Below are 24,984 nucleotides of genomic sequence, written 5' to 3' on the forward strand. Positions count from 1 at the left end.
GGTCCTCGTCCGACCCCTCAGCGGCGGAACCAGGGTGCGGCCTCGCCCTCCAGCGGGGCGACACCTGCGTCACCCTCTCCCATCGCCCTCGCTCCTGTCCCCTCGCTGCCGGTGTCTCATCGCACGCCGTCCTGCCCCGCGGCCGGGCCTCCGAGATGCGCGCGGGGTCAGTCTCCGGCCCGGGGGCTGCGGCCGGAAGATCGGGCGGCAGCGTCTCTTCCTCCTCCTCCTCCTCCTCCTCCGTCCCGCCTTCCTCCTCGGACCCGGGCGGCTCCAGTTCGTGGGAGACTGAAACGATAAAGAGACAGGGGAGAGTGAGGCGGGTGTGCGGATCTGGCCGGGGACAGAGCAAGTTGTGAGATAAGGAAAGGGGGTGGGGGGGAAGAGGATTAAGTGCAGATACCTTCATCCTCGATCCCTCCCGTGTCGCCAGCGGTCATGGCTTCAGTGACGCCCCTTCCCGTGACTGCCTCCTCCTCACGGGGTGGTAAACCTTGCCGGCGTGCTTGACCCCCAGATCGCTCTTGCTGCCCCCTGCTAAGGACCACCTTCTCCTGTAATAAAGAGGGAAGGTGGCATCAGTCGGCGCCCTGTCGTACGTTTGGGTGGCGCGCATGTAAACGGGTGCCAGTGTCTGAGAGCGTGAGGCTTGCAACAGCGCGAAGCACAAGAGGGCGCGGTAAACCGTTCAATGAAGGGTCGAGGAATGACGGATAAATTTGGTGGAAGGATTAGTGGAGGGGGCGGTGCTAGCTGAGCAACGGGCGAAACGAGCGGTGGATAAGCTAAGTCATTTGAAGACTGAACTCACTCACCTTGACAACTCAGGTTAGATCATTAAACTCCTTCCGCCACTGGGTCCATGTTCTTGGAGCTAAACTGCTGGCAATGACTGTCACTGCTATTCTCTCACACGTCACATCGGCCTTGAGAGTCGGGACCCCCCCCCCCCCCGCACTGTGGTTGCAGACAGTCCCTCCCACACCGCAACTTACACCAAGGCGTCCGGGCATCTGGTATGTTCAGCCATTCTTCAATCCTTGACAACACAGATTCAGTCAACAAAGGACTCCCACCACCTTCAGCGGCCACCGTACAAGGCGAAGTATTTATGCTCCTCTTTAAGGCAGCGCCCCTTTAAGAGCTGCTGGTGATTGGTGAGCTGGACCAAGTCGATATCAGGCCCACCTTGCATGCAGCTACTCAGTGATGGAGGGAGCACCAAGTGGCACGAAGATCTTGGCAGACTGCAGAGAGCCCCATGGACAGCAGGGTGCCACAGTGGTTAGCACTGTTGCTTCACAGCGCCAGGGTCCCAGGTTCGATTCCTGCTTGGGTCACTGTCTGTGTGGAGTCTGCACGTTCTCCCCCGTGTCTGCGTGGGTTTCCTCCGGGTGCTCCGGTTCCCTCCCACAAGTCCCGAAAGACGTGCTGTTGGGTGAATTGGACATTCTGAATTCTCCCTCCTGTGTACCCGAACAGGCGCCGGAATGTGGCGACGAGGGGATTTTCACAGTAACTTCACTGCAGTGTTAATGTAAGCCTACTGGTGACACTAAGGACTATTATTATTATTAAATGGGCAGAGCATAACCCATTTGTGGGGGGAGTTTAACTCTCCTCAGTAACAGGTGTCCAGAGAATCATTCTCCCTTACAACCAAAATAAGTCAGGTGAGTGAGGGAGAGTGACAGTGTTAACTGAGGGAGTGAGTGAGGGAGAGTGACAGTGTTAACTGAGGGAGTGAGTGAGGGAGAGTGACAGTGTTAACTGAGGGAGTGAGTGAGGGAGAGAGACAGTGTTAACTGAGGGAGTGAGTGAGGGAGAGTGACAGTGTTAACTGAGGGAGTGAGTGAGGGAGAGTGACAGTGTTAACTGAGGGAGTGAGAGAGGGAGAGTGACAGTGTTAACTGAGGGAGTGAGAGAGGGAGAGTGACAGTGTTAACTGAGAGAGTGAGTGAGGGGGAGTGACAGTGTTAACTGAGGGAGTGAGTGAGGGAGAGTGACAGTGTTAACTGAGGGAGTGAGAGAGGGAGAGTGACAGTGTTAACTGAGGGAGTGAGTGAGGGGGAGTGACAGTGTTAACTGAGGGAGTGAGTGAGGGAGAGTGACAGTGTTAACTGAGGGAGTGAGTGAGGGAGAGTGACAGTGTTAACTGAGGGAGTGAGTGAGGGAGAGTGACAGTGTTAACTGAGGGAGTGAGTGAGGGAGAGTGACAGTGTTAACTGAGGGAGTGAGTGAGGGAGAGTGACAGTGTTAACTGAGGGAGTGAGAGAGGGAGAGAGAGACAGCGTTAACTGAGGGGGTGAGGGAGAGTGAGAGCATTAACTGAGGGAGGGAGTGAGGGGGAGTGAGAGCATTAACTAAGGGAGTGAGTGAGGGAGAGAGACAGCATTAACTGAGGGAGTGAGTGAGGGAGAGAGACAGCATTAACTGAGGGAGTGAGTGAGGGAGAGAGAGACATCATTAACTGAGGGAGTGAGTGAGGGAGAGAGACAGCATTAACTGAGGGAGTGAGTGAGGGAGAGAGACAGCATGAACTGAGGGAGTGAGTGAGGGAGAGAGAGACATCATTAACTGAGGGAGTGAGTGAGGGAGAGAGACAGCATTAACTGAGGGAGTGAGTGAGGGAGAGTGAGAACATTAACTGAGGGAGTGAGTGAGGGAGAGAGACAGATTAACTGAGAGAGTGAGTGAGGGAGAGGGACAGCATTAACTGAGGGAGAGAGTGAGGGAGAGAGAGAACATTAACTGAGGGAGTGAGTGAGGGAGAGGGACAGCATTAACTGAGGGAGAGAGTGAGGGAGAGAGACAGCATTAACTGAGGGAGTGAGTGAGGGAGAGGGACAGCATTAACTGAGGGAGTGAGAGAGACATCATTAACTGAGGGAGGGAGTGAGGGAGAGGGAGAGCATTAACTGAGGGAGTGAGTGAGGGAAAGGACAGCATTAACTGAGGGAGTGAGTGAGGGAGAGTGAGAGCATTAACTGAGGGAGTGAGTGAGGGAGAGTGAGAGCATTAACTGAGGGAGTGAGTGAGGGAAAGGACAGCATTAACTGAGGGAGTGAGTGAGGGAGAGTGAGAGCATTAACTGAGGGAGTGAGTGAGGGAGAGTGAGAGCATTAACTGAGGGAGTGAGTGAGGGAGAGAGACAGCATGAACTGAGGGAGTGAGTGAGGGAGAGAGACATCATTAACTGAGGGAGTGAGTGAGGGAGAGTGAGAGCATTAACTGAGGGAGTGAGTGAGGGAGAGTGAGAACATTAACTGAGGGAGTGAGTGAGGGAGAGAGACAGATTAACTGAGAGAGTGAGTGAGGGAGAGGGACAGCATTAACTGAGGGAGAGAGTGAGGGAGAGAGACAGCATTAACTGAGAGAGTGAGTGAGGGAGAGGGACAGCATTAACTGAGGGAGTGAGTGAGGGAGAGTGAGAACATTAACTGAGGGAGTGAGTGAGGGAGAGAGACATCATTAACTGAGGGTGGGAGGGAGGGATAGAGACATCATTAACTGAGGGAGTGAGTGAGGGAGAGTGAGAGCATTAACTGAGGGAGTGAGTGAGGGAGAGGGACAGCATTAACTGAGGGAGTGAGTGAGGGAGAGAGAGACATCATTAACTGAGGGAGGGAGTGAGGGAGAGGGAGAGCATTAACTGAGGGAGTGAGTGAGGGAGAGGACAGCATTAACTGAGGGAGTGAGTGAGTGAGAGCATTAACTGAGGGACTGAGTGAGGGAGAGTGAGAGCATTAACTGAGGGAGTGAGTGAGGGAGAGAGACAGCATTAACTGAGGGAGTGAGTGAGGGAGCGAGACAGCATTAACTGAGGGAGTGAGTGAGGGAGAGAGGCAGCATTAACTGAGGGAGTGAGTGAGGGAGAGAGACAGCATTAACTGAGGGAGTGAGTGAGGGAGAGAGACAGCATTGACTGAGGGAGTGAGTGAGGGAGAGAGACAGCATTAACTGAGGGAGTGAGTGACGGAGAGAGACAGCATTAACTGAGGGAGTGAGTGAGGGAGAGAGACAGCATTAACTGAGGGAGTGAGTGAGGGAGTGAGACAGCATTAACTGAGGGAGTGAGTGAGGGAGTGAGACAGCATTAACTGAGGGAGTGAGTGAGGTAGTGAGACAGCATTAACTGAGGGAGTGAGTGAGGGAGAGGTACAGCATTAACTGAGGGAGTGAGTGAGGGAGAGGGACAGGGTTAACTGAGGGGATGAATGAGGGAGAGTGAGAGCATTAACTGAGGGAGTGAGTGAGAGAGAGTGAGAACATTAACTGAGGGAGTGAGTGAGGGAGAGAGACAGATTAACTGAGAGAGTGAGTGAGGGAGAGTGAGAACATTAACTGAGGGAGTGAGTGAGGGAGAGAGACATCATTAACTGAGGGAGGGAGGGAGGGATAGAGACATCATTAACTGAGGGAGTGAGTGAGGGAGAGTGAGAGCATTAACTGAGGGAGTGAGTGAGGGAGAGTGAGAGCATTAACTGAGGGAGTGAGTGAGGGAGAGAGACATGATTAACTGAGGGAGTGAGTGAGGGAGAGAGACATCATTAACTGAGGGAGTGAGTGAGGGAGAGTGAGAGCGATAATTGAGGGAGTGAGTGAGGGAGAGAGACATCATTAATTGAGGGAGTGAGTGAGGGAGAGACAGCATTAACTGAGGGAGTGAGTGAGGGAGAGAGACAGCATTAACTGAGGGAGGGATTGAGGGAGAGAGACATCATTAACTGAGGGAGTGAGTGAGAGAGAGTGCGAGCATTAACTGAGGGAGTGAGTGAGGGAGAGTGAGAGCATTAACTGAGGGAGTGAGTGAAGGAGAGTGACAGCGTTAACTGAGGGAGTGATTGAGGGAGAGAGACAGCATTAACTGAGGGAGTGAGTGAGGGAGAGTGAGAACATTAACTGAGGGAGTGAGTGAGGGAGAGAGACAGCATTAACTGAGGGAGTGAGTGAGGGAGAGAGACAGATTAACTGAGAGAGTGAGTGAGGGAGAGGGACAGCATTAACTGAGGGAGTGAGTGAGGGAGAGTGAGAACATTAACTGAGGGAGTGAGTGAGGGAGAGAGACATCATTAACTGAGGGAGGGAGGGAGGGATAGAGACATCATTAACTGAGGGAGTGAGTGAGGGAGAGTGAGAGCATTAACTGAGGGAGTGAGTGAGGGAGAGTGAGAGCATTAACTGAGGGAGTGAGTGAGGGAGAGAGACATGATTAACTGAGGGAGTGAGTGAGGGAGAGAGACATCATTAACTGAGGGAGTGAGTGAGGGAGAGTGAGAGCGATAATTGAGGGAGTGAGTGAGGGAGAGAGACATCATTAATTGAGGGAGTGAGTGAGGGAGAGACAGCATTAACTGAGGGAGTGAGTGAGGGAGAGAGACAGCATTAACTGAGGGAGGGATTGAGGGAGAGAGACATCATTAACTGAGGGAGTGAGTGAGAGAGAGTGCGAGCATTAACTGAGGGAGTGAGTGAGGGAGAGTGAGAGCATTAACTGAGGGAGTGAGTGAAGGAGAGTGACAGCATTAACTGAGGGAGTGATTGAGGGAGAGAGACAGCATTAACTGAGGGAGTGAGTGAGGGAGAGTGAGAACATTAACTGAGGGAGTGAGTGAGGGAGAGAGACAGCATTAACTGAGGGAGTGAGTGAGGGAGGGGGGTGGGCACGGGAGCAATAGGTCAGTAGGTGAGAGCATTGAGGGAGAACTAGGGAATAGGGACAGTGTGGCTCTGAGGCAGAGCAGACGGGGAGAAGTTGCTGAACACAGCGGGTTTGGTGGCCTGAAGTGCATATGTTTTAATGCAAGGAGCATTACGGGTAAGGCAGATGAACTTAGAGCTTGGATTAGTACTTGGAACTATGATGTTGTTGCCATTACAGAGACCTGGATAGAGGGGGATGTAAAAGGGGAGGTGGAGTTGCGCTACTTGTTCGGGAGAATGTCACAGCTATACTGCGAGAGGACACCTCAGAGGGCAGTGAGGCTATATGTGTAGAGATCAGGAATAAGAAGGGTGCAGTCACAATGTTGGGGGTATACTACAGGCCTCCCAACAGCCAGCGGGAGATAGAGGAGCAGATAGGTAGACAGATTTTGGAAAAGAGTAAAAACAACAGGGTTGTGGTGATGGGAGACTTCAACTTCCCCAATATTGACTGGGACTCACTTAGTGCCAGGGGCTTAGACGGGGCGGAGTTTGTAAGGAGCATCCAGGAGGGCTTCTTAAAACAATATGTAAACAGTCCAACTAGGGAAGGGGCGGTACTGGACCTGGTATTGGGGAATGAGCCCGGCCAGGTGGTAGATGTTTCAGTAGGGGAGCATTTCGGTAACAGTGACCACAATTCAGTCAGTTTTAAAGTACTGGTGGACAAGGATAAGAGTGGTCCGAGGATGAATGTGCTAAATTGGGGGAAGGCTAATTATAACAATATTAGGCGGGAACTGAAGAACATAGATTGGGGGCGGATGTTTGAGGGCAAATCAACATCTGACATGTGGGAGGCTTTCAAGTGTCAGTTGAAAGGAATACAGGACCAGCATGTTCCTGTGAGGAAGAAAGATAAATACGGCAATTTTCGGGAACCTTGGATGACGAGTGATATTGTAGGCCTCGTCAAAAAGAAAAAGGAGGCATTTGTCAGGGCTAAAAGGCTGGGAACAGACGAAGCCTGTGTGGCATATAAGGAAAGTAGGAAGGAACTTAAGCAAGGAGTCAGGAGGGCTAGAAGGGGTCACGAAAAGTAATTAGCAAATAGGGTTAAGGAAAATCCCAAGGCTTTTTACACGTACATAAAAAGCAAGAGGGTAGCCAGGGAAAGGGTTGGCCCACTGAAGGATAGGCAAGGGAATCTATGTGTGGAGCCAGAGGAAATGGGCGTGGTACTAAATGAATACTTTGCATCAGTATTCACCAAAGAGAAGGAATTGGTAGATGTTGAGTCTGGAGAAGGGGGTGTAGATAGCCTGGGTCACATTGTGATCCAAAAAGACGAGGTGTTGGGTGTCTTAAAAAATATTAAGGTAGATAAGTCCCCAGGGCCTGATGGGATCTACCCCAGAATACTGAAGGAGGCTGGAGAGGAAATTGCTGAGGCCTTGACAGAAATCTTTGGATCCTCGCTGTCTTCAGGGGATGTCCCGGAGGACTGGAGAATAGCCAATGTTGTTCCTCTGTTTAAGAAGGGTAGCAAGGATAATCCCGGGAACTACAGGCCGGTGAGCCTTACGTCAGTGGTAGGGAAATTACTGGAGAGAATTCTTCGAGACAGGATCTACTCCCATTTGGAAGCAAATGGACGTATTAGTGAGAGACAGCATGGTTTTGTGAAGGGGAGGTCGTGTCTCACTAACTTGATAGAGTTTTTCGAGGAGGTCACTAAGATGATTGATGCAGGTAGGGCAGTAGATGTTGTCTATATGGACTTCAGTAAGGCCTTTGACAAGGTCCCTCATGGTAGACTAGTACAAAAGGTGAAGTCACACGGGATCAGGGGTGAACTGGCAAGGTGGATACAGAACTGGCTAGGCCATAGAAGGCAGAGGGTAGCAATGGAGGGATGCTTTTCTAATTGGAGGGCTGTGACCAGTGGTGTTCCACAGGGATCAGTGCTGGGACCTTTGCTCTTTGTAGTATATATAAATGATTTGGAGGAAAATGTAACTGGTCTGATTAGTAAGTTTGCAGACGACACAAAGGTTGGTGGAATTGCGGATAGCGATGAGGACTGTCTGAGGATACAGCAGGATTTAGATTGTCTGGAGACTTGGGCGGAGAGATGGCAGATGGAGTTTAATCCGGACAAATGTGAGGTAATGCATTTTGGAAGGTCTAATGCAGGTAGGGAATATACAGTGAATGGTAGAACCCTCAAGAGTATTGAAAGTCAAAGAGATCTAGGAGTACAGGTCCACAGGTCATTGAAAGGGGCAACACAGGTGGAGAAGGTAGTCAAGAAGGCATACGGCATGCTTGCCTTCATTGGCCGGGGCATTGAGTATAAGAATTGGCAAGTCATGTTGCAGCTGTATAGAACCTTAGTTAGGCCACACTTGGAGTATAGTGTTCAATTCTGGTCGCCACACTACCAGAAGGATGTGGAGGCTTTAGAGAGGGTGCAGAAGAGATTTACCAGAATGTTGCCTGGTATGGAGGGCATAAGCTATGAGGAGCGGTTGAATAAACTCGGTTTGTTCTCACTGGAACGAAGGAGGTTGAGGGGCGACCTGATAGAGGTATACAAAATTATGAGGGGCATAGACAGAGTGGATAGTCAGAGGCTTTTCCCCAGGGTAGAGGGGTCAATTACTAGGGGGCATAGGTTTAAGGTGAGAGGGGCAAGGTTTAGAGTAGATGTACGAGGCAAGTTTTTTACGCAGAGGGTAGTGGGTACCTGGAACTCGCTACCGGAGGAGGTAGTGGAAGCAGGGGCGATAGGGACATTTAAGGGGCATCTTGACAAATATATGAATAGGATGGGAATAGAAGGATACGGACCCAGGAAGTATAGAAGATTGTAGTTTAGTCGGGCAGTATGGTCGGCACGGGCTTGGAGGGCCGAAGGGCCTGTTCCTGTGCTGTACATTTCTTTGTTCTTTGTTCTTTGAGAGAGACAGCATTAACTGAGAGAGTGAGTGAAGGAGAGTGAGAGCATTAACTGAGGGAGTGAGTGAGGGAGAGAGACATCATTAACTGAGGGAGTGAGTGAGGGAGAGAGACAGGGTTAACTGAGGGAGTGAGTGAGGGAGAGTGAGAGCATTAACTGAGGGAGTGAGTGAGTGAGAGAGACAGCATTAACTGAGGGAGTGAGTGAGGGAGAGGGACAGGGTTAACTGAGGGAGTGAGTGAGGGAGAGTGAGAACATTAACTGAGGGAGTGAGTGAGGGAGAGAGACAGCATTAACTGAGGGAGTGAGTGAGGGAGAGGGACAGGGTTAACTGAGGGAGAGTGAGAACATTAACTGAGGGAGTGAGTGAGGGAGAGAGACAGCATTAACTGAGGGAGTGAGTGAGGGAGAGAGACAGCATTAACTGAGGGAGTGAGTGAGGGAGAGAGACAGCATTAACTGAGGGGGGAGGGAGGCATAGAGACATCATTAACTGAGGGAGTGAGTGAGGGAGAAAGACAGCATTAACTGAGAGAGTGAGTGTGGGAGAGAGACAGCATTAACTGAGGGAGTGAGTGAGGGAGAGTGAGAGCATTAACTGAGGGAGTGAGTGAGGGAGAGTGAGAGCATTCATTGAGGGAGTGAGTGAGGGAGAGTGAGAGCATTAACTGAGAGAGTGAGTGTGGGAGAGAGACAGCATTAACTGAGGGAGTGAGTGAGGGAGAGTGAGAGCATTAACTGAGGGAGTGAGTGAGGGAGAGTGAGAGCATTCATTGAGGGAGTGAGTGAGGGAGAGTGAGAGCATTAACTGAGGGAGTGAGTGAGGGAGAGAGACAGCATTAACTGAGGGAGTGAGTGAGGGAGAGAGACAGGGTTAACTGAGGGAGTGAGTGAGGGAGAGTGAGAGCATTAACTGAGGGAGTGAGTGAGGGAGAGAGACAGCATTAACTGAGGGAGTGAGTGAGGGAGAGTGAGAGCATTAACTGAGGGAGTGAGTGAGGGAGAGTGAGAGCATTCATTGAGGGAGTGAGTGAGGGAGAGTGAGAACATTAACTGAGGGAGTGAGTGAGGGAGAGAGACAGCATTAACTGAGGGAGTGAGTGAGGGAGAGTGAGAGCATTAACTGAGGGAGTGAGTGAGGGAGAGTGAGAGCATTCATTGAGGGAGTGAGTGTGGGAGAGAGACAGCATTAACTGAGGGAGTGAGTGAGGGAGAGAGACAGCATTAACTGAGGGAGTGAGTGAGGGAGAGTGAGAGCATTAACTGAGGGAGTGAGTGAGGGAGAGAGACAGCATTAACTGAGGGAGTGAGTGAGGGAGAGTGAGAGCATTAATTGAGGGAGTGAATGAGGGAGAGCGAGCATTAACTGAGGGAGAGTGAGGGAGAATGAGAGCATTAACTGAGGGAGTGAATGAGGGAGAGCGAGCATTAACTGAGGGAGAGTGAGGGAGAGTGAGAGCATTAATTGAGGGAGTGAATGAGGGAGAGTGAGAGCATTAACTGAGGGAGTGAATGAGGGAGAGCGAGCATTAACTGAGGGAGAGTGAGGGAGAATGAGAGCATTAACTGAGGGAGTGAATGAGGGAGAGTGAGAGCATTAACTGAGGGAGTGAGTGAGGGAGAGTGCGAGCATTAACTGAGGGAGTGAGTGAGGGAGAGTGAGAGCATTAACTGAGGGAGTGAGTGAGGGAGAGAGACAGCATTAACTGAGGGAGTGAGTGAGGGAGAGAGACAGCATTAACTGAGGGAGTGAGTGAGGGAGAGTGAGAGCATTAACTGAGGGAGAGAGTGAGGGAGAGAGACAGCATTAACTGAGGGAGTGAGTGAGGGAGAGAGACAGCATTAACTGAGGGAGAGTGAGGGAGAGTGAGAGCATTAACTGAGGGAGTGAGTGAGGGAGAGAGACAGCATTAACTGAGGGAGTGAGTGAGGGAGAGAGACAGCATTAACTGAGGGAGTGAGTGAGGGAGAGTGAGAGCATTAACTGAGGGAGAGAGTGAGGGAGAGAGACAGCATTAACTGAGGGAGTGAGTGAGGGAGAGTGAGAGCATTAACTGAGGGAGTGAGTGAGGGAGAGTGAGAGCATTCATTGAGGGAGTGAGTGAGGGAGAGTGAGAGCATTAACTGAGGGAGTGAGTGAGGGAGAGAGACAGCATTAACTGAGGGAGTGAGTGAGGGAGAGAGACAGCATTAACTGAGGGAGTGAGTGAGGGAGAGAGACAGCATTAACTGAGGGAGTGAGTGAGGGAGAGTGAGAGCATTAACTGAGGGAGTGAGTGAGGGAGAGAGACAGCATTAACTGAGGGAGTGAGTGAGGGAGAGTGAGAGCATTAATTGAGGGAGTGAATGAGGGAGAGCGAGCATTAACTGAGGGAGAGTGAGGGAGAATGAGAGCATTAACTGAGGGAGTGAATGAGGGAGAGCGAGCATTAACTGAGGGAGAGTGAGGGAGAGTGAGAGCATTAATTGAGGGAGTGAATGAGGGAGAGTGAGAGCATTAACTGAGGGAGTGAATGAGGGAGAGCGAGCATTAACTGAGGGAGAGTGAGGGAGAATGAGAGCATTAACTGAGGGAGTGAATGAGGGAGAGTGAGAGCATTAACTGAGGGAGTGAGTGAGGGAGAGTGCGAGCATTAACTGAGGGAGTGAGTGAGGGAGAGTGAGAGCATTAACTGAGGGAGTGAGTGAGGGAGAGAGACAGCATTAACTGAGGGAGTGAGTGAGGGAGAGAGACAGCATTAACTGAGGGAGTGAGTGAGGGAGAGTGAGAGCATTAACTGAGGGAGAGAGTGAGGGAGAGAGACAGCATTAACTGAGGGAGTGAGTGAGGGAGAGAGACAGCATTAACTGAGAGAGTGAGTGAGGGAGAGAGACAGCATTAACTGAGGGAGTGAGTGAGGGAGAGAGACAGCATTAACTGAGGGAGTGAGTGAGGGAGAGAGACAGCATTAACTGAGGGAGTGAGTGAGGGAGAGTGAGAGCATTAACTGAGGGAGAGAGTGAGGGAGAGAGACAGCATTAACTGAGGGAGTGAGTGAGGGAGAGAGACAGCATTAACTGAGGGAGTGAGTGAGGGAGAGAGACAGCATTAACTGAGGGAGTGAGTGAGGGAGAGAGACAGCATTAACTGAGGGAGTGAGTGAGGGAGAGAGACAGCATTAACTGAGGGAGTGAGTGAGGGAGAGAGACAGCATTAACTGAGGGAGTGAGTGAGGGAGAGAGACAGCATTAACTGAGGGAGTGAGTGAGGGAGAGAGACAGCATTAACTGAGGGAGTGAGTGAGGGAGCGAGACAGCATTAACTGAGGGAGTGAGTGAGGGAGAGAGGCAGCATTAACTGAGGGAGTGAGTGAGGGAGAGAGACAGCATTAACTGAGGGAGAGTGAGGGAGAATGAGAGCATTACCTGAGGGAGAGTGAGGGAGAATGAGAGCATTACCTGAGGGAGAGTGAGGGGAGAGAGTATCAGGTTTAACTGAGGAGGGAGAATGATATATTTAACTGCGGGAGTTTGGAACGAGGAGCTGCATTAAGTCAAGGAGTTGGAGGTCAGTAGGCCCACCCACACTTCAAAAGCCTTTCACTGGCTATAAAGATATGAGAGATCTCTATGACCTGGTGCGGCGGGATAGAAATCAATGTGCCTCGCGGACTGAGACCCTGGTCTAACCTTCTCCTCGTAAATCTTCCTGATGCGAGTTGCCGCCTGGGCCACCGGCTCCTTCTCACCGATGATGAAGATCTCATCCTTGTTGATGCTGGGAGGGGGGATGTTGATACGAGCTCCGGTCTCCTGCATGATCTCCTGAGCCACTTTGTTGTAAGCCCCTGCAATGAATGGATGGAAGACCTTCTGCAGGTTTATCCTCTCCACAGCCTGCTTGTCCTAGTGGCGGGTCAGAAAACATGGGTTACGGCAATTAGGTGAGCACCTTAACTTCTCCAATACTGTCGACATTGATCAGCAATTAAAATGCCCCCTTTCTTACTGGGTGGGTAATGGTCATCAGATCAGCCACGATCTTACAGGGCAGGTTCGAGGGCCGAATGGCTTATGCCATGGGAGTGTCCCTTTCAGAAATGTTTTTGTCTTATCACATGGCTTCAGTGATGTCATTGTTTTGAAAAGGGGTTTCGGGTTTATGGGATCTTGTTATTGAATTGGAACAGTTAAGGGGGAAATTTATTAAGGGTTATACATAGATTAATGTAGCTATGTGGGGTATTTATGCTTATAATTGATAAAAACGCGCTCAGCTACTGCCGCAATTACGTCTTCTTCTTAACGTGCTACAACCCTCTTTTTGGGCGGCGCAGCAGCACAGTGGTTAGCGCTGTTGCTTCACAGCACCAGGGTTCGCTTCCCGGCTTGGGTTACTGTCTGTGCGGAGTCTGCACGCTCTCCCCCGTGTCTGCGTGGGTTTCCTCCGGGTGCTCCGGGTTCCTCCCACAAGTCCAAAGACGTGCAGGTTAGGTGAAGTGGCCGTGATCAATGCGCGGGGTTGCGGGGGAGTGGGCCGAGTTGGAGTGCTCTTTCAGAGGGTCGGTGCAGGCTCGATGGGCCGAATGGCCTCCTTCGACACTGGCCATTGATGGACTTGAAACGTTAACATATCGGATTCTCAGGGGGTTTGACAGGGTCGATGCTGAGAGGTTGTTTCCCCTTGTGGGAGAGTCTAGGACCAGAGGGCAGAGTCTCAGAGTGAGGGGGGGGGGGGTCGCCCATTTCAGACAGCGATGAGGAGGAATTTCTTCTCTCAGAGGGGAGTGAATCTGTGGAATTCTTTACCGCAGAGAGCTGTAGAGGCAGGGTCGTTAAGTATGTTCAAGGCCGAGATTGTTAATCAGTGAGGCGATCGAGGGTTACGGGGACGAGGCGAGTAAGTGGAGTTGAGGATTATCACGTCAGTTCAGTCACAATCTCATTAAATGGCGGAGCAGACTCGATGGGCCGAATGGCCCAATTCTGCTCCGAAGTCTTGCGCGAGTGAACACAAGTCCCTCTGAACATCGACAATTCCACGTTTTCATGCGGTTTAAAGCATAGTCAGCTTTTCTTTTTTTTTTAACTCTTACCGGCATCGGGAACAATTTGACGCTTCCTCGCACTGTGTCTCCTCTGCCACCTCCCTGCCCTCGCGCTCAACCGGTCTCTGACCCTTTTATGGAGGTTTAACTGGAGAGTGTTCGGGCGCATTGCCTGACTTTGAGTGGCGTGTCCCACAAATTCAGTCCGGAGAAGCCCCCCCCCCCCCGCCGCCCCAAGGAAGGGTCAAAAAGCAAACGCGAACGATCGTGCTTTGAGAGGAAGGGCGGGCGGGCGTACCTGTTCAGCAGAGATGAGCAGGATCTCATGTCGAGACTTCTCGATGCCTTCCTTTGTCCCCGTGATTTTAATCTGGTTGCTGGGGTCATCAGGGCGGGGGATGTTGATCTTTGTCGCAGTCTTCAACTCGAGTTCCTGTAGCTTCTCTCCATTCTTGCCGATGACGAACCGGTGGTGTTCCTTTGGGATGGCGACGGTCGCCGAAGCCTAAGGGAGTTAAATAGCCCGGTGAAACAAAGGAATGCTGGTCACGAAAGCGGGTGCGGAAGATTTGCAAATCAGCTCACTTATTCAGCCTCGAGACCGCGGCGCCCCACAGTCTGTTGACGCACGTTAATTGTTCCATTACAGTAAGAAGTCTTACAACACCAGGTTAAAGTCCAACAGGTTTGTTTGGAATCACTAGCTTTCGGAGCGTAGCTCCTTCATCAATTGAGTGAAGAGGTGGGTTACACAAACACATACACAGACAAAGTCAATGATGCAAGACGATACTTTGAATGCAAGTATCATCTTTTCTTTAATAAATTTAGAGTACCCAATTCATTTTTTCCAATTAAGGGGCAATTTAGCGTGGCCAATCCACCTACCCTGCACATCTTTGGGTTGTGGGGGTGAAACCCACACAGACACGGGGAGAATGTGCAAACTCCACACGGACAGTGACCCAGAGCCGGGATCGAACCTGGGACCTCGGCGCCATGAGGCAGCAGGGCTAACCCACTGCGCCCCCGTGCTGCCCTCATTACATATTAGGATTCAGAAACATCACTGTGGGGGGCTGCCTTCTGGCCAGAGTGTGTAACTACATCGTGACCGGCATCTGTTTACATGCAGGATTCCCATTCTAAACGTTTACATAGGCAGATTCAACATTAACTTGACAAAAAAGGTGCCAGAATTGGTGCCACTAGGAATTTGTACAGGAATTGTGCGCGTAATTGTAACTGGGTGTCAGTCTGGTTTAGCCTGGGGCCTTGAGCTAATCTCATACCTCAGCATTGGCAACCAAACATGACATTGGCCCAAAGGTCACGTTCGGTGATCTTCAGCATCTTACCCAGAGAGTCTCTCTCTCTCTCAGTCTCGAGCGGGTTAATTCCACGTATCAGTCGTCGAGGTTGATTCTACCCCCCTCAGAGAATGGTCGCCTGTGCTAAAATGGAGGCTGTCATTTGAAAGACAGGCCCCGGGGGCACTTCACGAAGGGCAATGTTCGAGCTATCCAAAATGCTGAAGGGAAGTCAGAGAGGTAGGCCTCGAGACCTTTGGGAACAGATCAACCGGAATGGACGGGCCTTTCAGTCCCTCGAGCCTACGCGGCCGTTCAAGTAGATCATGGCCAATCTGTATCTTAAGTCCGCCCACCCCTCTCGCCTCTGAAATCCTTAATGCCCTTCGCTCACAGAAAATGCGTCAATCCCACAAGGTTCAACAGCTTTTGGCTGACATCGAGTCCCAGATTCCCACTCCCCGGGAAATGTTCCTGAAATCGACCCTGAATAACCAGGGCGTCTAATTTTAAGGCCATGCCCCCGTTTTGGATACCCCCCTCCCCCCCCCCCACTTCTTCCCTTCCCCCCCACCCCGCCCCCACCTCCCGCAAGCAGAGGAAACGAGCTTCACACATTTACCTCATCAATTCCTTAAACACTTCAATTAGATCATCCATTAATCTCCTCCACTCAAGGGAGTGCCGAGCTAGACGAGGCAACAGAATTTGACCCCATTAGTCCCGATATCTCCCTGTTGAACCTGTGCCAGAAACTCCTGCAAGAGCACAGGGCCCAGATGACCCAGGCTCGTAGGAGTAGGGGCAGTGGGGGGGGGTTTCCCGAGACGGAGGACGTCTGCGAGAGATGCAGGAGGAAGCCTGCGATTCATGGGCGTATGTTTTGGCTGTGCCCGCAGTTTGGGGGATTCTGAGCTTCGATTTTCGAGACCCTGTCAGAAATAGTGGGGGTGAAGATGACATTGTGCCCCTTTGGTGGCGATTCCCGGTATTGTACTGGGTTGCTGGTCCGCCGCGCCATTGAAGGTATCGTCATGTCTGGGGGAATGTCTAACAATTGGAGGAGATTAAGTTCGCTCTCAGAGGGTCGGGAGAGGGGTTCGATGTGAGATGGAGGCTCTTTCTGTCTTAATTTGAGGATCTGTTTGTCGCCAGCGGGTAGGAGGGTCTGTTGGGAAGGGGGATGTTGGAGTAGTTCAGGGGAGAAAAAGGGGGAAGTAACAAACCGTTTGAAACTTGGTGATATTTGTTTGTTGACACACACAAACACACGCAGAGACAGACACACACACACACACAAACACACGCAGAGACAGACACACACACACACACAAACACACGCAGAGACATACACACACAGAGACAGAAACACACGCAGAGACATACACACACAGAGACACAAACACACGCAGAGACATACACACACAGAGACACAAACACACGCAGGGACATACACACAGACACACAAACACTCACAGAGACATACACACACAGAGACACAAACACACGCAGAGACATACACACAGACACACAAACACACGCAGAGACATACACACAAACACACGCCGGGACATACACACACAGAGACACAAATACACACAGAGACATACACACACACAGAGACACAAACACACGCAGGGACATACACACCCAGACACACAAACACACGCAGAGACATACACACACAGACACATAAATACACGCAGAGACATACACACAGACACACAAACACACGCAGAGACATACACACACAGACACACAAATACACGCAGAGACATACACACAGACACACAAGCACACGCAGAGACATACACACACAGACACACAAACACACGCAGAGACATACACACACAGACACACAAATACACGCAGAGACACACACACACACACAGAGACATACACACACAGAGACACAAACACACGCAGGTACATACACACACAGACACACAAACACACGCAGGGACAGACACACAGACACACAAACACACACAGAGACATGCACACACACACAAACACACACAGAGACATACACACACAGACAAACACACGCAGAGACATACACACACAGACACACAAACACACGCAGAGACATACACACAGACACACAAATACACGCAGAGACATACACACACAGAAACACAAGCACACGCAGAGACATACACAGGCAGAGACATACACACACAGACACAAAAACACACGCAGAGACACACACACACAGAGACACAAACACACGCAGGGACATACACACAGACACACAAACACACACAGAGACACACACACACAGAGACACAAACACACGCAGAGACATACACACAGACACAAACACACGCAGAGACATACACACACAGGCACACAAACACACACAGAGACATACACACAAACACACACAGAGACATACACACACAGACACACAAACACACGCAGAGACATACATACACAGGCACACAAACACACAGAGACATACACACAGACACACAAACACACGCAAAGACATACACACACAGACACACAAACACACGCAGAGACATACACACACAGACACACAAACACACGCAGAGACATACACACAGACACAAACACACGCAGAGACATACACCCACAGACAGACAAACAGACACAGAGACATACACACACAGAGACACAAACACACGCAGAGACATACACACACTGACACACAAACACACGCAGAGACATACACACACAGAGACACAAACACACACAGAGACATACACACACAGACACACAAACACACACAGAGACATACACACACAGACACACAAACACACACAGAGACATACTCACACAGAGATACAAACACACGCAGAGAAGTACATACAGAGACACAAACACACGCAGAGACATACACACACAGACACACAAACACACGCAGAGACATACACACACAGACACACAAACACACGCAGAGACATACACACACAGACACAAACACACGCAGAGACATACACACACAGACACACAAACACACGCAGGGACATACACACAGACACACAAACACACGCAGAGACATACACACAGACACACAAACACACGCAGAGACATACACACACAGACACACAAACACACGCAGAGACAGACACACAGACACACAAACACACGCAGAGACATACACACAGACACACAAATACACGCAGAGACATACACACACAGACACAAACACACGCAGACACATACACACACAGACACAAACACACGCAGACACATACACACACAAAGACACAAACACACGCAGAGACATACACACAGAGACACAAACACACGCAGGGACATACACACACAGACACACAAACACACGCAGAGACATACACACACAGAGACACAAACACACGCAGAGACATACACACACACAAACACACACAGACATACACACACAGACACACAAACACACACAGATACATACACACACAGACACACACAGAGACATAGACACACAGAGACACAAACGCACGCAGAGACATACACACACAGACACACAAATACACGCAGAGACATACACACAGACACACAAACACACGCAGCGACATACACACACAGACACACAAACACACGCAGAGACATACACAGAGACACAAACACACGCAGAGACATACACACGCAGAGACACAAACACACGCAGAGACATACACACACACACAGACACAAACACACGCAGATACATACACACACAGACACACAAACACACGCAGAGACATACACACACACACAGACAAACACACGCAGAGACATACACACAGACACACAAACACACGCAGAGTCATACACACAGACACACAAACACACGCAGAGACATACACACACAGACACACAAACACACGCAGAGACATACACACAGACACACAAACACACGCAGAGACATACACACAGACACAAACACAGGCAGAGACATACACACACAGACACTCAAACACACGCAGAGACATTCACACAAAAACACACACAGAGACATACGCACAGACACAAACACACGCAGAGACATACACACAAACACACGCAGAGACATACACAGACATACACACAAACAAACGCAGAGACATACACACACAGACACACAAACACACGCAGAGACATACACACAAACACACGCAGAGACATACACACAGACACACAAACACACGCAGAGACATACACACAGACACACAAACCAACGCAGAGACATACACACATGGACACAAAAACACACGCAGAGACACACACACACAGAGACACAAACACACGCAGAGACACACACACACAGAGACACAAACACACGCAGGGACATACACACACAGACACACAAACACACGCAGAGACATACACACAGACACACAAACACACGCAGAGACATACACACAGACACACAAACACACGCAGAGACATACACACAGACACACAAACACACGCAGAGACATACACACAGACACAAACACACGCAGAGACATACACACACAGGCACACAAACACACACAGAGACATTCACACACAAACACACACAGAGACATACACACAAACAAACGCAGAGACATACACACACAGACACACAAACACACGCAGAGACATACACACAGACACACAAACACACGCAGAGACATACACACAAACACACGCAGAGACATACACACAGACACACAAACACACGCAGAGACATACACACAAGGACACAAAAACACACGCAGAGACACTCACACTCAGAGACACAAACACACGCAGAGACACACACACACAGAGACACAAACACACGCAGGGACATACACACAGACACACAAACACACACACACACACACAAACACACACACAGACATACACACACAGACACATAAAAACACCGAGACACAAACACACGCAGAGACATACACACACAGACACACAAGTACACGCAGAGACATACACACACAAACACACACAGAGACATACACACAAACACACACAGAGACATACACACACAGACACAAACACACGCAGAGACATACATACACAGGCACACAAACACACACAGAGACATACACACAGACACACAAACACACGCAAAGACATACACACACAGACACACAAACACGCGCAGAGAAATACACACACAGACACACAAACACACACAGAGACATACACACACACACACAAACACACACAGAGACATACACACAAACACACACAGAGACATACACACACAGACACAAACACACGCAGAGACATACACACGCAGAGACACAAACACACGCAGAGACATACACACACACACAGACACAAACACACGCAGATACATACACACACAGACACACAAACACACAGAGACATACACACAGACACACAAACACACGCAGAGACATACACACACACACAGACAAACACACGCAGAGACATACACACAGACACACAAACACACGCAGAGACATACACACAGACACACAAACACACGCAGAGACATACACACACAGACACACAAACACACGCAGAGACATACACACAGACACACAAACACACGCAGAGACATACACACAGACACAAACACAGGCAGAGACATACACACACAGACACTCAAACACACGCAGAGACATTCACACAAAAACACACACAGAGACATACACACAGACACAAACACACGCAGAGACATACACACAAACACACGCAGACACATACACAGACATACACACAAACAAACGCAGAGACATACACACACAGACACACAAACACACGCAGAGACATACACACAAACACACGCAGAGACATACACACAGACACACAAACACACGCAGAGACATACACACAGACACACAAACCAACGCAGAGACATACACACATGGACACAAAAACACACGCAGAGACACACACACACAGAGACACAAACACACGCAGAGACACACACACACAGAGACACAAACACACGCAGGGACATACACACACAGACACACAAACACACGCAGAGACATACACACAGACACACAAACACACGCAGAGACATACACACAGACACACAAACACACGCAGAGACATACACACAGACACACAAACACACGCAGAGACATACACACAGACACAAACACACGCAGAGACATACACACACAGGCACACAAACACACACAGAGACATTCACACACAAACACACACAGAGACATACACACAAACAAACGCAGAGACATACACACAGACACACAAACACACGCAGAGACATACACACAAACACACGCAGAGACATACACACAGACACACAAACACACGCAGAGACATACACACAAGGACACAAAAACACACGCAGAGACACACACACTCAGAGACACAAACACACGCAGAGACACACACACACAGAGACACAAACACACGCAGGGACATACACACAGACACACAAACACACACACACACACACAAACACACACACAGACATACACACACAGACACATAAAAACACCGAGACACAAACACACGCAGAGACATACACACACAGACACACAAATACACGCAGAGACATACACACACAAACACACACAGAGACATACACACAAACACACACAGAGACATACACACACAGACACAAACACACGCAGAGACATACATACACAGGCACACAAACACACACAGAGACATACACACAGACACACAAACACACGCAAAGACATACACACACAGACACACAAACACGCGCAGAGAAATCCACACACAGACACACAAACACACGCAGAGACATACACACAGACACAAACACACGCAGAGACATACACACACAGGCACACAAACACACGCAGAGACAGACACACAGACACACAAACACACGCAGAGACATACACACAAACACACACAGAGACATACATACACAGACACACAAACACACGCAGAGACATACACACAGACACAAACACACGCAGAGACATACACACACAGAACACACACAGACAGACAAACACACAGAGACATACACACAGACACAAACACACGCAGAGACATACACCCACAGACACACAAACAGACACAGAGACATACACACACAGACACACAAACACACACAGAGACATACACACAGACACACAATCACACGCAGAGACATACACACAGACACAAATACACGCAGAGACATACACACACAGACACACAAACACACGCAGAGACATACACACAGACACACACAAACACACACAGAGACAGACACACAAGCACGCGCAGAGACATACACACACAGACACACAAACACACGCAGATACATACACACACAGACACACAAACACACGCAGAGACATACACACAGACACACAAACACACGCAGAGACATACACACAGGCACAAATACACGCAGAGACATACACACAGACACACAAACACACGCAGAGACATACACACAAACACACGCAGAGACATACACACAGACACACAAACACACGCAGAGACATACACACCGAGACACAAACACACGCAGAGACATACACACAGACACACAAACACACGCAGAGACATACACACAGACACACAAATACACGCAGAGACATACACACAAAAACACACAGAGACATACACACAGACACAAAGACACGCAGAGACATACACACAGACACACAAACACACGCAGAGACATACACACACAGACACAAAAACACACGCAGAGACACACACACAGAGACACAAACACACGCAGAGACATACACACAGACAAACAAACACACGCAGAGACATACACACAGACTCAAATACACGCAGAGACATACACACACAGACACACAAACACACGCAGAGACATACACACAGACACACAAACACACACAGAGACATACGCACACAGAGACACAAACACACGCAGGGACATACAAACACAGAGACACAAATACACGCAGAGACAGACACACAAGCACACGCAGAGACATACACACACAGACACACAAACACACGCAGAGACATATACACACAGAGACACAAACACACGCAGAGACATACACACACAGACACAAACACACGCAGAGACATTCACACACAAACACACGCAGATACATACACACACAGACACACAAACACACGCAGGGACATACACAGACACACAAATACACGCAGAGACATGCACACAGACACACAAACACACGCAGAGACATACACAGACACACAAACACACGCAGAGACATACACACAGACACACAAACACACGCAGAGACATAGACACACAGAGACACAAACACACGCAGAGACATACACACAGACACACAAACACACGCAGAGACATACACACACAGACACACAAACACACGCAGAGACATACACACAGATACAAACACACGCAGAGACATACACACACAGACACACAAACACACGCAGAGACATACACACAGACACAAACACACGCAGAGACATACACACACAGACACACAAACACACACAGAGACATACACACAGAGACACAAACACACGCAGAGACATACTCACACAGAGACACAAACACACGCAGAGACATACACACAGAGACACAAACACACGCAGAGACATACACACACAGACACACAAACACACGCAGAGACATACACACACAGACACACAAACACACGCAGAGACATACACACACAGGCACACAAACACACGCAGAGACTTACACACAGGGACACAATCACACGCAGAGACATACACACACACACACAAACACACACAGAGACATACACACACAGACACACAAACACACGCAGAGACATACACACACAGACACACAAACACACGCAAATACAGACACACACAGACACACAAACACACGCAGGGACATACACACAGACACACAAACACACACAGAGACATACACACACAGAGACACAAACACACGCAGAGACATACACACGCAGACACACAAATACACACAGAGACATACACACAGACACACAAACACACGCAGAGACATACACGCAGAGACATACACACAGACACACAAACACACGCAGAGACATACACACAGACACACAAATACACGCAGAGACATACACACACACAAATACACGCAGAGACATACACACACAGACACACAAACACACGCAGAGACATTCACACAAAAACACACACAGAGACATACACACAGACACAAAGACACGCAGAGACATACACACAAACACACGCAGAGACATACACACACAGACACAAAAACACACGCAGAGACACACACACACACAGAGACACAAACACACGCAGAGACACACACACACAGACACACAAACACACGCAGAGACATACACTCACAGACACACAAACACACGCAGAGACATACATACACAGGCACACAAACACACAGAGACATACACACAGAGACACAAACACACGCAGAGACATACACTCACAGACACACAAACACACGCAGAGACATACACACAGACACACAAACACACGCAGAGACATACACACAGACACACAAACACACGCAGAGACATACACACAGACACACAAACACACGCAGAGACATACACACAGACACAATCACACGCAGAGACATACACACACAGACACACAAACACACGCAGAGACATACACACAGACACAAACACACGCAGAGACATTCACACACAGGCACACAAACACACACAGAGACATTCACACACAAACACACACAGAGACATACACACACAGAGACACAAACACACACAGAGACATACACACACAGACACACAAACACACACAGAGACATACACACACAGACACACAAACACACGCAGAGACATACATACACAGGCACACAAACACACAGAGACATACACACAGAGACACAAACACACGCAGAGACATACACACACAGACACACACAAAGACATACACACACAGACACACAAACAAACGCAGAGACATACACACACAGACACACAAACACACGCAGAGACATACACACAAACACACGCAGAGAAATACACACACAGACACACAAACACACGCAGAGACATACACACACAGACAGACAAACACACGCAGAGACATACACACAGACACACAAACACACGCAGAGACATACACAGACACACAAACACACGCAGAGACATACACACAGACACACAAACACACGCAGACAGACACACAGACACACAAACACACGCAGAGACATACCCACACAGAC

General features: G+C 49.5%; 1 protein-coding gene across 1 annotated transcript in view; it reads right to left on the minus strand.

The window, feature by feature from the left end:
- LOC140405580 (vigilin-like) overlaps window positions 1–24,984 on the minus strand; it is a gene marked incomplete at its 5' end in the record, with an annotated part of 612,489 nt that overhangs the window by 229,208 nt on the left and 358,297 nt on the right. The window contains 2 exons of the mRNA XM_072494137.1: window positions 12,278–12,493; window positions 13,934–14,140. Coding sequence (XP_072350238.1) covers window positions 12,278–12,493; window positions 13,934–14,140 — 423 coding nt within the window. The remainder of the gene's footprint in view (window positions 1–12,277; window positions 12,494–13,933; window positions 14,141–24,984) is intronic.

This window comes from Scyliorhinus torazame, unplaced genomic scaffold (genome assembly GCF_047496885.1).
Source record: "Scyliorhinus torazame isolate Kashiwa2021f unplaced genomic scaffold, sScyTor2.1 scaffold_104, whole genome shotgun sequence".
NCBI lineage: Eukaryota > Metazoa > Chordata > Chondrichthyes > Carcharhiniformes > Scyliorhinidae > Scyliorhinus > Scyliorhinus torazame.